The sequence below is a fragment of the Tachypleus tridentatus genome, chromosome 7, assembly GCF_004210375.1.
Source record: "Tachypleus tridentatus isolate NWPU-2018 chromosome 7, ASM421037v1, whole genome shotgun sequence".
NCBI classification, from domain to species: domain Eukaryota; kingdom Metazoa; phylum Arthropoda; class Merostomata; order Xiphosura; family Limulidae; genus Tachypleus; species Tachypleus tridentatus.
In genome coordinates this window covers 82,576,836-82,593,679 of record NC_134831.1, presented here as the reverse complement: position 1 = coordinate 82,593,679, position 16,844 = coordinate 82,576,836, and the positions used below count along the sequence as shown (strand labels likewise).

Below are 16,844 nucleotides of genomic sequence, written 5' to 3'. Positions count from 1 at the left end.
TTCACTGGTTCTAATGATCAATTAAGATCAGCATTAAAGAACAAGTAATCTAATTATTCCAGTCATCTGACGAATTCAACGCCTGAATTAAGATTTCAAAAGCATACAGGGAGACATATTTTCCCCTACTACTCAACTCTTATATGATTTTACACTTGTATTGCCAATATTATTAAACTATTTTTTTCTTTGCCTTCCAGTGGTTGCTAGATAAGCTTGAGGGCGTATAGCTCTAAAAATCGGAAAATAGTTCCATGAGGTGGGTAAAGCGTTGATACCTCATTCTGAAACTTTCTGTTTAAAAAAATATATTTCTTTGATAAAAGATGTCGCAATTTCATCAAAAGCTTTAGTGCGCACGCGTAAAAGAATAATTGTCTGTAGTGGGGAAAATAAAAATGGCGGATGAACAGGTACGAATTTTGAAACTGTTGTTTGAATTTAATATTGCTAGTAATAGTATAGTAATCTCTTGGATAATCATTTTTTTCATAATAAACAAAATAAAAATGGAAAAGAAAAACTTGTGTTTTTAATTTTGATTGTCACAATTTTTTGAACGTACTCAAAATATTAAGTATTGTCTTGATTTCAGACGACGATAATGCAGTTTATAAGTTGTTAGTGTTACTGAGATAGATTCAAATTCGTTAGGACCAACTCCTCTGTACCTTATATACATTGCACAGGTAAATTCGTGCTTTTGTCACGAGATTTCAGAATAGAACGATTATATTTCATTTCATCTTGAATTTTTAAGTATTATAGTCATATTTTAAGAATAAAAAACTTGAAACATTCAAATTTGCAAATATATATGGCATTGTAATTGGTAAGTCAGAGCAGAAAGTAATAATAACATAGGAAACCAAACTTAAACAAAATCATGTCATGGAGCACAATTATAATAACTGCTTTAATCAGTAAGCTTCACTAACATGCTGCAGCTAACCGTAAGCTAATTTTGGTTATGTTTAGATTAAAACTGGAAAGGAGTAATGAACAGAAAAATAAAAGCTTGCATTATAGTGTGACAAAAGTTGTAATTATTTGTAACTAGTTACAGATACCTGAGATTGTCTTAACTATAATTTTCGACCCAATTCCAGTATTTGTACTTTGTTGACTGATCCTGGTCATGTCATCAATAGTGGCGAGCATGTTGTACTGTGTCTAAATCTGAAGATCCTTCATTTACGTATTGTAAAACACAAGAAACATGCTGCACGCTTGGGGTTGTGTGCTGTGTTATAAGAATAACAGTCAATTCTCACTGTTTGGTTACAATAACCCAAAAGTTGACAATGGATGTTGGATATTAATCCATGAATTTCTAAAACGAACAATAAAAGGTCCAGCATGGCCAGGTGGTTAGACACTCCACTCATAACCTGAGGGTCATGGATTCAAATCCCAGTCACACAAAGCATGCTCTATAATTATTACAAGTACACCTTTAACAGCTTCAAAATGATGGAACTCTTAAGAACTTCTCCCAACTGACAGTCCCCATGATATTAGAAGCAAATTCTTCTGATGGCCTGACATGGCCAGGTGGTTAAGGCACTCATCTCGTAATCTTAGGGTTGTGGGTTCAAATCCCTATCACATCAAACATGCTCATTCTTTCAGCTGTGGGGGCATTATAATTCAACAGTCAATCCCACTATTCGATGGTAAAAAAGAGTAGCTCAAGAGTTGGCAGTGGGTGGTGATGACACTGATCAATATTGCTGACAACTTTACCAGTTAAGTGCAGTATTGGAATAAAAAAAAACATCTCTCACTGGTCTCTAGGAAAGGTGTAGTTTTCCATCGTGAAAATGCAAGACCACATGCATCTTTGCAAACCTGGGAAAAATTAATGCAGTTTGATTAGGATGTTCTTATTTATCCACCATATTTGCTGGACCTTGCACCCATGGATTACTATCCTCCATTGGGATAGCAGTAAGTTTACTCATTTACAATGCTAAAATCAGGGTTTCAATTCCCCTCAGTGGACACAGTAGATATCCTGATGTGGCTTTGCTATATGAAAAACACATAGCAGTGGATTACCACCTGTTTCCCTCTCTGCAGAACTCTCTTAATGAGAAAACATTAAAAAATTTGAAAGAAATCAAACTGGATGTGTCAAAGTTCTTCAATGAGAAAAAGGGAACTTCCAAAGCAATGGGATTAACAAACTGTTTGATAGATGGCAAAAAGACACTGAGCAAAATGGTGCTTACATTATTGATTAAAGGTTTGTCATAGAAAAATGTTGATGTGCATGTTTTTTTTATTCAAAAATCCAAACAACCTTTCTACGCAACTCAGTCCCAAACTTGTACGGACAAAATGCCAATGAGAAATGGTTTAATCAAAATAAAACATCCAGCTACATGCCTGAAGCAGAATCCCAGTTTTCTACAATATACAAGTAGAAATAGAAATTTATGCCATACTACTGCAAATATTTTCAATGGTCTTCAGTGCTTAGGAGTTACTGAAGTATGTTATTGGAAGTTGTCATTAGCACACAGTTTATGAGTACTGATATCAGTATATTGTATAGCAGTGAATAGAAAACTTATAACCCAAGCACTTTTGACAGATGGAAATTTCTTCTTCAGTGGCATAAAAGCCTCTTATTTCAGAAATTATGCTGCAGGTTAATAACCCATAACTTGTTCTGTGATGTAAAAATTATTGATGCAAAAAGGAGTCTGAGGTATTCTTGTATCATGATGAGGTTTGGTGTTTTTAAAACTGTATGATGAATGGAGGCATGAAAAAGTTTACAGGAAAGATAATTACTGCATCTTTCATTACACATGTTGTTTTAAATCAGCACATCTATACATGTGTTTTGATGGATGGTGTCAAGTACTATAGACAAGAAGGGGGGATACTGTCTAAAAAAGTTTAAGACTCACTGCTATAGGTCATAAGTGCCTTTGTATTCTGAGACCATATTAAGGAGTTTTGTATTAATAGTAGTATTACAACTACGTCCTGCGTTCTTTGTAATATTGACATAAACCATTTGCTTCAGAAGTGTAGTCTTATGTTCGTGGGAGAGCATAAAACTATCCAACCTTCAAGACTGTGCTTGTATATGCAGCACTGATAAGATGGAAATTGAAATTACCTTTTTTCTTATTTATCAAGAAAACATTTATTCTCCCATTAAAAATTATAAAGTGCCAGTCGCTATTACTGTTGGTGGCATTACATTCCGTAAGCCAACCAGCCTGCTAGAAAAATAGAAGTGTCTCAACTGGAGTCCAGCCTGCTATATTCAACTTGTAAACTTGTTTTTGTAAGAAGCTGGCAAAAATTCCAAAGCCTTTATCCTAACAATCCATTATATATGATTTTCTAGACCGAGTTAAGATAATTTCCTACTCTTCATTTCTCAGAAGGCAGATAGAGATATTAATCTTTCCACTTTCAGAATCATTCCGGTAGCTAGAGTTGGGCAGTTAACTTGAATACTCAATATAATGGATTGCATATAAACATTGATTATTGCTACACAAAATAATTAATTAATATTCATGAAAATTACAGGCTAATAAAAAATTAGGGTTTCCAATTAATACTGTTTTTGATAATTCCAAATATGCACATAACAGAGAAGTTGGCAGTGGGTGGTGATGACTAGCTGTCTTCCCTCTAGTCTTACACTACTAAATTAGGGATGGTTAGTGCAGATAGCCATCGTGTAGCTTTGCATGAAATTCAAAACAAACCAAACCTTTTTTTGATGTGTAATTAGTGTATTTATAAATATATTGTAACATTCTATGACCATTACTACTTACAACAGAGCAACGGCTTGATTGATTTGTTCACCAGGATCCTTTTCATCAGTTAAACTAGTGAGTGGGTTTCCATATACTTTAAATTTGGGATCCAAATTATGATCACTCAGATCCATTACTTTGCCATTTCTGTACTTAAAGGAAATTTGCCAGGTGTTTGTCCCAACTTATTTATCCAAGCCATTCTGTACTACATCAACATTCTAATATAACTGCAAACATTAAATAACTTCACATTGTCTATGAACTTTAGTAACTTACTAATTATGCCTGTGTAAGAAGCCTTTAATGTAAATAAGAAAAACAAAGACTTAAGAACTGACCTCTGAGGGACTCCACTACTAACAAGGGTTCAGTTTGACTGGATCCTTTTACTAACAACTTTTGTCTTTTCTTACCCAGCCACCTACAGTCCAGTTAATTGATTTATCTACTTTTATGACTGATGTGATATTTTGAGCTAATCTTTTTTTGTGGCACTTTATCAGAAGCTTTCTGAAAGTTTTAAATATGTCATATTTACACCATTTCCTTCTTCCACATAAAAATAGGAGTAACATCAGCAACTTTCTCATCCCCAGTTATTTGCTCACTGTCTATTGACTTAAGAAACCATATGGAAAGCATTATCTGGTACAAATGTTTTATGTGTGTTTGATTTTACAGCCTTTCATTTTACCACCAAAGGATTAATACCTATATGATACAGATCAGTTGCAGTTTTTTTCGTAGGTTTGTTATAATAATTTTTGCCAACATCTTTTCTTATAAAAACAGAAAAAAACTTGCCATAACCTAGTCACTAAACTCACAAGTTCCTTACACTTTATGTAGTTTTTTTTTTAAATCTCTTGCTGCTTACTTTATCAGATGGTTTTTGTAAACATTTTTTGGTTTCCTTTTTTTTTTATCACATGTTTAGTTGTAACAAAATGATTCCATCCATTATACTAATTTTACACATATGGCACTTGTTCTTAGTAGTGACTAAAGCTCTAATAAGAAATTTTTATACTGTAGTTAATAAAAGAGAAAATTAAGCATATTTGGGTTGATACCAAAAACCTTCACATGAACTCTTATGTTGTAAGGTTCAGTTTGAAAGGTCTTAAATGAGCAAAGTATGGATTTGTGTTTAATTCTTTCTCTTTGTATCTTAAGCACTTTCTGGTATATTAGTTGTAGAAACACTTTTTAAAGTATTCTTAGCTTTAGTTCATCAGTATTCAAGCTATTTGGGTAATTTATCCACAGTGTCTTAAATGCATTTTTTAAGCATGGATAGAAATTTTCTATTATTAACTTGTATATTTAATCTTTTCCCATTGAAATTTCTACTTGGTTGAGTAAAATCACCCAACACATATTGCATTCAGTGATGCCCTTTAAAATTTTAGCTGGATTGAAGTGCTTGGTATTTTTCAATTTGTGTATAAACTAGAAATTGATTAAGATATGGTTTTTCATGTTGATTTTAAATTTATGATCTTTATAGGTGTCACTGATATTACAGTATTTCATATTGAAGAAACCACATTAAGATTACAATGAAAATAATGGTGTTAATAGATTATAAACATTATGATTTAACAGGAGCTGGCCCAGTTGGAGCTTCTGTGTAAGCAACTGTATGAAGCAACTGGAGCAACCCAAAGAAATGAAGCTGAAAAGGCACTTTTGACTTTTACAAACTCTCCTGATTGTTTGACAAAATGTCAACTGCTATTAGAAAGAGGAGAAGTAAGTCTATGTTTTAACAGTTTCAGGCTAGTTTGAAGGTAACTTATGTTGCTATAATTGATTGATTATTATAATTTATTATGAGACAACTCTTATTTCTCCACTTTGAAAAGCCAACAAAAACATTTCATCCTTTGCATGATGAATTATAATAGCATCTTGAAATGAAACACTCAAGATGCAATAAGCATGGATTGCCAAATATCTCCAAAATTTAGGGGCCATCCATTAATCATGGGTGTCATAGCAGTAGTTTAGCTCAAGAAAATTTGTGACATTTTTAAATTGTGCTTTTATTGTGAAATTTTATGTTTAAAATACTTTGAAGTTAAATCCATCATGCAGTCTTTTCTATGCAATATAGAAGTATGTTAAAGCCTATGGAAACAGTACTTACCATCTCAACCCTGTCTTGGCAATGGATAACCATGTTTATTATTTGACAATCAAAAAATCTAAAAGTCTTTGTAGAATTACATTAACTTTGACAATACTTATTGCAAATTCAGTTGCTTTACCACTCTGTTTTCTAATATTTAAATATATTGCAAATATTGTATAAAAGAAAGTCCTTTTTTTTTTCCAATGAAAAAAATTCACTAAAAATTCTCACACATTAAATCACTTGTTTGTTTTTCCATGTCTACCTGGTGCCCAGATTTTGATAAACCTTCCCTAATGTCTTATCTTTGAGATTCCAAATGTTTTGAGCTGTTCTTTTAACTTCAAATGTTTTTCCCTGGTGACTTAACCCTTTAAGGGTTTAAAAAACTTGATAAATTTCTTGTGTTAATACCAGAATTAAACTGTGAATTTTTTTGGAAGCCATATGAATATTTATGCCTTTCTGGTTCTGATTAGACATTTTTGCAACATCAGTAATTCTTTTATCTTTAATGCTACATGATTACTGCATTTAGTAGAAAAAGTAAAATCACTTCATTGCAGTTAACAGGTAGTAAGTGGAATTAATCAATGGCTTAAGTGTAGAAGTGAAAAATTCAAAAAAAACTTTGTTTAAGAAATAGAAAAACTCAGAAAAAGAAATTTCAGTTAAAACCATGCTTTTTTTTAGCTTAATTTCTCTAAAATTAAACTCAGTATGCCCAGAGTACATGTATGAAATACAAAATTCTAAAGTGGCATCAACTGAAAGTTCATTTCACCAACACTTGACAATAATTCAGTGGAATCATTTTAGAAATTACCTGTCTGTTTACTTTTAATAAAGTCTATCTGTCGTGTATTTTTAACTGAAATGGTATATGCTTTATCATAATTTTTATTGCATACAGTATTTAACATATTGGATGTACATTGACATTTGACTTCAACAAGCTGCCTATCTAGATCATTATTAAAATATCAATCTGTTTGTGAATAAAGACCACTAAATATACCATGTTTATTTACTTATAAATATTAGAATACATTGATTCATCAGTTGGGTATTGTTGATGTTAGCAATATGTTTGGCTGGAAACTTTATAACACCTTGCAAGTTTCACCCAATTTAGGAGCTTTTAGTTAGTCCTAAACTCAACTAACATTATAAAATAATCTCTATAATAGAAGTTTAATAAAAAAATGCACCTTCTAACCAATATTTCAATAAAAATAACATTAAAGAAAGAACAGGGTATACCTTATATGGAAAGCATGCTGTGAGTCTTGTTTGCTTCATGTACTGTAATAACATTCTTGTTTGTTGACTTCTTAATAAGTACATGAAAAGAAGTTGTACTGAAGGAAAGCTTTGGTGAAATTTATATCTTATTTTACATATACTTTTTTCACATTGGCCTAAACTGTTGGTTTTATGTTAAATATTAAATGTGGTTTTCACTTACATAGAATAAATCATAATGTTTTGTTAATATTGTGTTATACAAAACTACTGTAAAAGTATAATCAAGTTTCTTATTTATTTTTTTTTCAGTCATCATATGCACAGCTTCTAGCAGCCACAACATTGACCAAAATGGTGTCTAGGACACCATGTTCTCTTACTCTTCAACAAAGACTAGAGATCAGTTAGTGTGCTTTTCTTAAGTCCATAATATATATATATTTTTTTTATGGAGATTGACTGTATGTGCATACTGACAATTTTAATTTAAACTGATAAAGTATACCAATACATTTTCCAATAGGGTACTCTCCCTTTTCCCACAAGATTAACTTTTCTCCTTTTGTGCTGCCCTCTATTTGCAAACTTTTTCTGAATGTATGCCATAAACCTTCAACCCTCCCTCTGTTGGAATCAAATTCCAACACGTCTCTCGTCATGCAAGTCACTATGCATCACCTCTCCACCAATAGGAGAACACTACTATCATTTATATATGCAAAAACGACTCCTTTGAGTTGAGAAAATATTTTACGTAGAAGAGCGAACAACGTTTCAACCTTCTTTGACTGAAGAAACGTTGTTCGCTCTTCTACGTAAAATATTTTCTCAACCCAAACGAGCCGTTTTTGCATATATATTTCTCTACAAGTGGGTTTTCTCGACATCACTGACTACTATCATTTGATGAATGTGATTCTGTGCACCACCACTGGGTTCTCATTTGGCAGTTCTCGAGTGCAGACATCTATCTTTAAAACAGTTATTTCTTTAGAAGTTATTTAACTTTTTTTACTTTCATTCCCATTAACTTAATTCAAAGCCTCTTTGTTCAACTTCATTTCACCTTTCTTCAAAAGCTTTTGATTTACTCATGTTTTCGGTACAATTTTTGCTGGTTTCATATCATACATAAATTCTGAAGTTTCTGTTACCACTTTTGGTGCATGTTCGTGCCACAGGTGTAGGTGCGACCCATTGGGGGATTTCATATGTTTGTGCCCATATTCTTCCTGTACTTTTCAAACATTTTGCAGGCATATGCTGATTATAATAATTTTGATCCCCACCTCTGCTGAATTCACTGTGTCTTCATTCACCTTCAGTTCAGTTCAGTTCTTGTTAGTTTTTCCTTGATCTAACATTGCAGGTATGTGGTGTTTTATTTCTTGCTGTTGTAATTTTGTTTCTACATTCCCTGCTATTCAGATTCATTCTGTGCTTTTGCAATCCTGTTTGGTGATGACATTAAAATACCAGTCTTCTGCAGTTTTCAGGTCATTTGTGAGTTTGCTTTACTTATTGGAGTGGATGGATCCCAACACTTTCCTATTCATCCTACCTCTGTCCTGTCTTCCAGCATTGGCCTCTCTTTTTGAGGTTTTTCATGGGAATCCTGTAGGGTTTCTGTGAACATTTACCCAACTTTTCTTCCACATTCAGCAGCAGTGTTGTCTTTACCTGTGATCCTATGCATGGGGTTCACTTCTCTTTCATTCTTTTATGAGCTGCATTGCAATGTTCTCTTGGACTCATTACTCAGTTCCATATATATGGTTAATTCTTATTGCCCTGTTTTTATGACAAAACAAGCTTGACACATTTACTATATCTTTGTTGTCATGGGTAACTTCTGTCCAATGGGTCTCTGCTTTTCCTTGCGAAAAACCCAGTGTTCTCTGAGTGTGGCTCCAAGTCTCATTTCCTGACCTTACTCTTTCTGGCCCTGACTGCAATGGTTTCTCACAGTACTACTGTCTGCCATTTTTTTGCAGTGATACATGACTTTTTCTTCCTCCTCCTTGGGATTCCTGGTTGTGACAATGTCTATCTGAGGAAATCCTTGTCCTTATATCTCAATAGATGTTGTAACTACTCCATGCAGTCTCAGTCGGGTCATACCTCCTCCTTTCCAACTCATTATATGGATTTGGCCATTTGGACTGCCCTGTTTGTTCCTTTACTTCCTCCTGACAATGTTTTGTAACTTTTGAGGTTGTTGCATCTGATAACTGTGTAATTACTTGTCAAGGCTCTTATGCATTTGCTTCATTGGACCCATTTTGATCAGTGGAACTTCACACAGGATCCTTTGGATGATCCTCTTTATCTTTCTACTCCCCTTGTTTGTCAGGTTTCATTGGTGTTGGACGAAGACTTTATGTTGGCAGGAGTCCTGTTTCTTCCTCTGTAGCATGATTTATATTTGTGTATGGATGCTTCCCTTTAGAGCTGGGGTATATAGGTTGATCTCCAAGAGGTTTTGAATCATTGGTTGTGGTAGATATTTTTCTTCTCTTCAATGTTCTCAGACTCGTGGCTTTTCATTAGGCTTTGGATCCTTTTTTTTTTTTCTTGCCAGCTGCGAGTAGGCTATGTTCCATTGTCGTATTTGTACTGAGTGGCTTCTATCAATCATCCATGGTCTTGTTTCCTTTATTTTTGTACTATAGACCTTATTTCTTGGACCCACACACATCAAATCATGAGTACTTTCCCTCTCTTGATTGGTTGTCTTCCCCCTCTCCAGATTTCATTTTTCCTGCTATTTTTCAGTGGTTCTGTTTATATCTGGGTTTGCCCCTTATGGATGCCTTTGTCATTGGCCCCAATCCCAGTTATCTTGGTTTTAGTCCACAGTTCCCTTTCTTTCACTCTTGGCTGTTGATGCCTTCAGCCTTGATTGGTCTCATTGCTTCCTTCATGTTTGTCCTCCTATCCATTTCCTTCTTTCAGGATCTTCTTCATCCATTCTCCTTGCATGGTCATTCTGGTGACTCCTTTCTAGCTACTAAACCTTAGTTCCCTTAGTTGCTTCAACTGCAGGGATCCTTCTCTTCTCTTTTCTTACCAAACTGCTACATCAAACTAGTCACCAGCATGCCATCTCTTGCTGTCTATCCTCCATCATCTCACGTTATTTTTGTCAGGTCCATGGCTAGATATTCTGGTTTCTCTTGCATAGTAGCTTCATATTTAGCCTGTTACATTTGCCCTTCTTTGGCCATCCATTCATATAAGTTAGGCATTTTTTCTTTTGAGTATTGACTTTGGATTTCTGGGCTTCTGACTTACCAGTTACCTGTATCTTCAAGTGTCTTATAGGACTCTTTGAAAGGAGTTCATTGGTCATTTTGATTTTTGGGTTTAGAGCGGTATTATTCCATACCTTCTGTTTTTTTTTCCAATTCTGCAAAGTCCTTGCTTCCTCTGTTTTTACCATGTTGATCTGTTCTTTCAAGCTTCATCAGGCAACCAAGGTGTCTGGAATGTTACTTTTATCCTTTCTGCACTCACTCTACCTTTGTGTGCCCCTTTTTCTGCATTTACTGTTTCTTCTCTCTTTGGTAGTGTATTTTTCCTCCTCCCAAACTAAGACTATTGTAGTTTGGCTAATTTTATCCTCAACATTACCAGGTCTTTGTACCATTCCTATATCTTTTTTCTTCTGTCTGTCTATCTTCGATTTTTCAGTTCTGCCATCCTCTTGATCTGGATGGACTCATCTGCCCTGTCTCTGCTCTCCATTGTTATATTACTATGCTCAGCTTCCTTTGGAGATCCTAATTCTTACCTGTTTATCACTTTGCAATCTTCCTTTTCCCATGATTTTTTTCCCCAGTTAACCTAGCCACTTGGGTTTAATGTTTACTTCAGGTGGCTTATTCCTTTTTGTCTTCTACCTCGTGTGACTTCTTTCTTGTTTTTCTCGCATCACCTTCCCCTTTCCCTTGCCTTTCATTTTTGTAGGCTACTGTCAGAAATTTTAGTACAGGCCATGTTGAAGACTTTTCACACATTCATTTCCCACTACCTACACCACATCACTGTTTCTGCTTCCTCAGGGTATTGCCTATTACTTGTGTCTCTTCTCTTAACTTTAGCATACTTGTGACATGAGATGAGTATTTGCTAATGCTTTCTTTTCTTTCAGGGGTCTGCTTGAGATTCACTTTGGATCTCACTCTGGTGCCTGACCAGATATTCTGTCTGCCATCTGAATGTGTTTCACTTAGCCATTTACAGACATATTTCCATCAAATCTGCACTATAGGCCATGTTCACATATTTTCATGGCTGGATATAGTCACCCTTAAAATGGGGTATTTTACAAATTCACTCAAGTATAAATTCTTCATGATACTTGTATCATAATATGCCTGTACCAGACTGCACCACCCATGAGCAACATGGGTAGAGCAGAAGGGGATTGCTACCCATCCATGTCATGCCTCAGCTGAATAAATCAGGGGTCTGCTTTTCAAAATAGGGTTTATGGTCACCTATTGCATTGTCTTGGGTGTTGCAGTCTCTCCAGACTCCCAAATGCACCCCCCCCCCCCCCTTCCTTGTTGCACTGGAATACAGGACTCCTTGCCACTTACCAGTTACAAACTGCTGGAGTGGTTGACCATGGAGACAAGCTACTGGATCAGTTCCACAAACATATCTATAGCCATTCAGTTCAGAGTAGGGCAATGATGTTCTGCTGGTGTAGAAGGGAATAAGAGTTTCTGAATGAGTGGTTTTTCCTGCAGTTGAGATGTCTACATGCAGTTCACCACTCTGATTGGCTGCTCTTCTCCTACTCTCACATGGATGTTAGTTCCCAGCAAGAGAAGTTTTGGTAATTGAGTGAACCAATCACATAAGTCTTCATACAGCTTTTAGGTTGTCCATCTTCCCCCTCTTGTTTGCTCTTCTGTGTAGTGGGTCACAGGAGGTCTTTGTGGCATGTTTCTGCTTCTTATTGAAATTTTCCTCATTATAAGGTTGTTGACAACTTGAGTCATTTTGGGCTTATTCACGGTTGAAGGAGTCAAGTGCTTATGGTGGTCTTCCTTCAGATTAAGGATGGCCCATTCTTAGTTCTCTGGAATTAAGCTACTATGTGTGTTTCTGAAGTCTTAAGATAGATTTCATGTGGACTTTATGACTTGGGGTGAAGTTATTGTAGGTCTTCATCCTACCCTTTTGAGGATGTCAGTACACAGCAAGTGAAATTTTGAATGTAGTTGGCTAGATGAGTGAAATCCGTTGTGCCCTAATCACACTACTTTTGACACTTCGTACCCATCTTCCATTATGGGATTGAGTGATTCTACTTGTTTTATGTCTCATTGTTACACCATTCTCTCACATGCAGATATGCTTTTTTTCTTGTTCTACCAAGCCTGGTCTACTCCACCTTATCCCTAATTATGGCAGAGATACCTGGCTTAGATATAATGTGGTGCCCTTCTTTAGGTCTTTTTAATCTGTTCCTCTTAATTCAGGAGTGTCTTTCAGATGCTTCAAGGGGATATGTCTGTGCTTCCCTCACACTGGGTTCCCTCCTTCAATTCATTATGGGATTCAAGGTAATCTTATGAGCAGGGGGTGAGGGAAGGGGGTATACAGACTGAAGCTATAATTTTCCTAAATGAGAATTTATTTCAGATAGGTACTTCTTACCCTTCCTTCCCACACGTTTCTGGTGCTTACATTTTCTGCCAAATATTGAAGTGATAGTTCAGTAGTGGTGCAAAGAGAGAGTCACATGATAGTATTGCTATGCTATTGGTGGAGAAGTGACCCATAATGATTTGATTTACCTAAGAGATGTGTTGGAACTTTGGATTCCAACAGAGGGAGGGTTGAAAGCTGTAGCATGCATTCAGAGATTTCACAAATGGAAGGCAACACAAAACAAGGAAAGCTACTCTTGTGAGCGAAGGGAAGGACCTATCAGAAATATATTTTCATTTCGGAAAATTATATCTTTTGTGTTTATACATGAATTATATTGCCAATTATGAAAATTTGTAATATTACATGTAAGACTCCAGTTGTAACCTTCAGTTAATATCGATAGACATGAACACTTGGTAAACTTTGATTAAAACACGTGCCAGTTAAAGGTTTGAGTGTTTAATTAAGTAAGACTAAAATCTGTTGTTGCTTCACTGTTTAATTCATTCAAAGTATATAAATAAATAAAGTGATATTTCTGTATAAAAATTAACATTAAATTTAATAAGCTAAAAGTGATGTTGAAATCATTAAAACTTGTATTAACAAATATGAACCAAATTTTCTTTTCCAGAAATGTTTATTCAGTAACCTAGCAAATTCAGCCAAAATTTTATATCATTTCCCAGTATACACGAATGGTTTTGCTACCTGATAAAACAGTCTACCTAGAAATGAGTTGTTTTTGTGTTTGTGTGTGAGATTACATTGAATATAAATTTTGCTAAATACCAATACCTAATAATGAAATTCTTTAAGTGCAATAGAAATTATTTTTCCTTAACACCTGTTATGTTATGTGCTTAAAAGTTGAACGACTAATGTAAGCTTAATAATTAGAGCAGGTGATAAGTTGAATTTTATAAACAGTTGTTTGGATCTTTAATCAATTAAATAATTTGATTTGAATGATTGTAATAACTGGAAGTATCATTAAATAAAAAACTTTGTTCAGTTGAGTCATGACAGAAATTCATTAAACTGAACAACTTTGCTTTTATCAGAAATAATGAGAAATCATAATGGTAGTATTTTTATTACTTAGATAATAGAAATACAGTGGAACCCCTCTAAGAGGCCACTCCTCAGATTCAGTCACCCCTTGAAAGCAGTCATTCAGTCACAGTTCCTTTTTTTGTTTACATAATCCCTAATTATGTACAGTGGCCCCCTCTAATAAGGCCAGTTTGTCTCAGTCCCATAGATGGCTACTTTAGAAGTGTTCTACTGTAATTGGAAACAGCAATTTTGATTATTATTTTAGTGGCTTTCATTTATTTAATCATATAGTTATGATTTACCGTATTTTCGGTTAATAAGCCGAGGCCAATTTTCAGCTCTGAAAATGAGGGTTTTGCTTACTACCGCCTAATAATGAAGCCATTTTAAGAAGTGACAAGTTTCTTCAAAATGATTTCTTAGTCTCGTTTCAGCCAGCATGCATGTTGTGTGTGATCATTGGCGTTCTGTAGTAAAGCAGAACGTGTCCTATTGAGACAGAGATGGAATCAATATGTCATTCGTTATTGGCTCCACTCACTGTAATTAGGTAACCAATGAAATTCCAGAAACAACGTTTCACTGTAGTCTTAACGTGCTTTGCTGATGGGACAAAATTACCGCCTATGGTAATTTAAAAAAAAAAAACATTTCCTAAGAAGAAGAAATTTCGAAAGGAGGATCGGCCAATAAGCCGACCCCCAAAAATCAGGTCCAAAATTTAGGGCCAGAAATTCGGCTTATTAGGCGGAAAATACGGTATTAGTTATTTTATAGACATAAAAAATATAATTGCTTATATTTAATCAGTTAAATCAGTCAAGTTAATTGTCTCAGCTTTATTAGTAAATATAAAATTAAAAAATAATTTCATTCAGAATTATTTACATGAAGATACAAGATAATTTGGGGATTTTAGTGTGTTAAGTTTTAAAAAATAGGTACATATGTAAAAACTGTAGCCTGCAATCTAGTAATATGGGCAATCTTCCAAGTAACAATTGCTAACACTGTACATTCAGTAGTTTATTATGAATGGAGGGCTGGGCTTCGTGGTTTAAGTTTCTGTTTATAATGATAATAATCCTGATTTGTGTATAGCTCTGTAATTTCTTTGTAGTGTTAAATTCTTGATGAATACCTTTACCTAGTGTGATGATCAGGTATATACAATTTGAATTTCTTTTTCTCCCAGGAAATTACATCTTACGTTACTTAGCGAACCACGACCAAAACTTTCAAGCTACGGATGCAAGCATTAGTGCAACTCTTTTCTAAAATAATAAAGTTAGGTTGGTTTGAATCAGATAAAGAAGAATTTGTGTTTGAAATATTATTAACCAAGTTCAGGGTTTTGCAGGTATGTTTAATAGTTTGTATTTGTATGTTTGTGTTAATGATGTAAGTATGTGGCTGTGTGTACTGTTTGTATAGTCATTTTATACAAATATTTTTACAGTTTATTCAGATAGTTACTTCACTTACAATTTGAAAATGTTAAAAATATCACTAATATGGACTTTTTTTTTGTAAACAAAATTAATTTAAAATGTTTCTATTTATAATTTTTATCAGTCCATGCTATGTTTACTAAAAACTAAGTAAAATGTAAAGAAGCAACATATTTTGTGATGACTTCTAAGTATCTTATGAAGAAATAAAAGACATTTTCAAAAATTAGAATGAAAATACTTTTAAAGAAAGCTAAAAATAAGGTTTTTGTATTTGCTTATTTAATTAATTTTATTTTGTGTAGGGCTGGGTGGTCAGTCACTTGAATTTGCTAATTGATAATATTAATAAATTACAATAAACTTATTGATATTTCACATGTAAGTTGGCTAAAAACTTTTAATGCTACAAATCTGGTTTATATACCTGCAATAAGCAGAGCACATACAACCCATTTGATAGCTTTGTACTTAACCACAAGCAAATGTAATTCTGAATAATTTATTATGTTGGAGATTCATGACACACATCAATTAAGTTGAACAGCCTGAATTAATAATAAATCATAATGGTAGGTTTTTTATTACTCTGGTGTAAAAATTGGAAACACTAATTTCTATAATTATTTTTGTAATAACCCTATGCATAGAAAATGTACATGTCACAACTTTATGTTGTTACATTCAAAATTTGATTAAACTTTTTTATTATCAATGTATATCAGTAAGCTTGACATTAAAATATAGTTTATAAATCAACTTTTTTATATTATCTAAGTTTTAGCTTCTTAGTTTCAAAAGAAAATATTTAACTTTTCACAATAGGCTGGGTATGATATACACAAGTTTGTCTACACATTTGTACATGTTAAGTATTTGCACCATAACTGTTAATACAGCATGTGTATCTTCACAAAATTTGGAAGACTTTTAGTAAAAAATTACAATATTTTGTACACAAAAATAATATATTTTTTCATAAAATATTTTTCTAAATATTTGTGAAAATATTGAGTCTGTTTCATTACTAGTCTGAGTGCAAAATGATTTTATGTTATGATTAAAAAACTATTCTTCATCCCCAGAATCTTAAATATTTTCATAATCTCTCAAGACCTACTTAATACATTTCAAACATTTGTTTTCAGTATGACTTTATATTTTATATTATTTTCTATATCTTAATTGTGTGGGGCCCGTTACTTGATCAACCTTGTAACCATCATAAAAAATTGTTGTTTTTTTTTTCTTGCTAGGAGGACTACATATTATAACAAAAAATAGAAATGCTTAGTATAAGTAGCTTAAATCTTATAATGTTATATATTTATTATATTGACCCTTCAATCATGCTTAGCTAATATTACATAACTTGCATTGACACAGTGCACATACACTCATGTTATATATCCAATATTACAAAACTGACCTTCAATCTTCTTTGTCTTGGCTGTGTTTTAGTGGACTAGTATTTTGTAATAT

General features: G+C 33.8%; 1 protein-coding gene across 1 annotated transcript; it reads left to right on the top strand.

The window, feature by feature from the left end:
* The first annotated feature begins 312 nt into the window (after positions 1–312).
* LOC143257708 (exportin-7-like) lies at positions 313–15,189 on the top strand. The gene is made up of 4 exons (XM_076516745.1): positions 313–413; positions 5,406–5,552; positions 7,492–7,585; positions 15,107–15,189. The coding sequence occupies exons 1-4, from the start codon at positions 399–401 to the stop codon at positions 15,187–15,189; spliced, it is 339 nt and encodes a 112-aa protein (XP_076372860.1). The 5' UTR covers positions 313–398.
* The last annotated feature ends 1,655 nt before the right edge of the window (positions 15,190–16,844 follow it).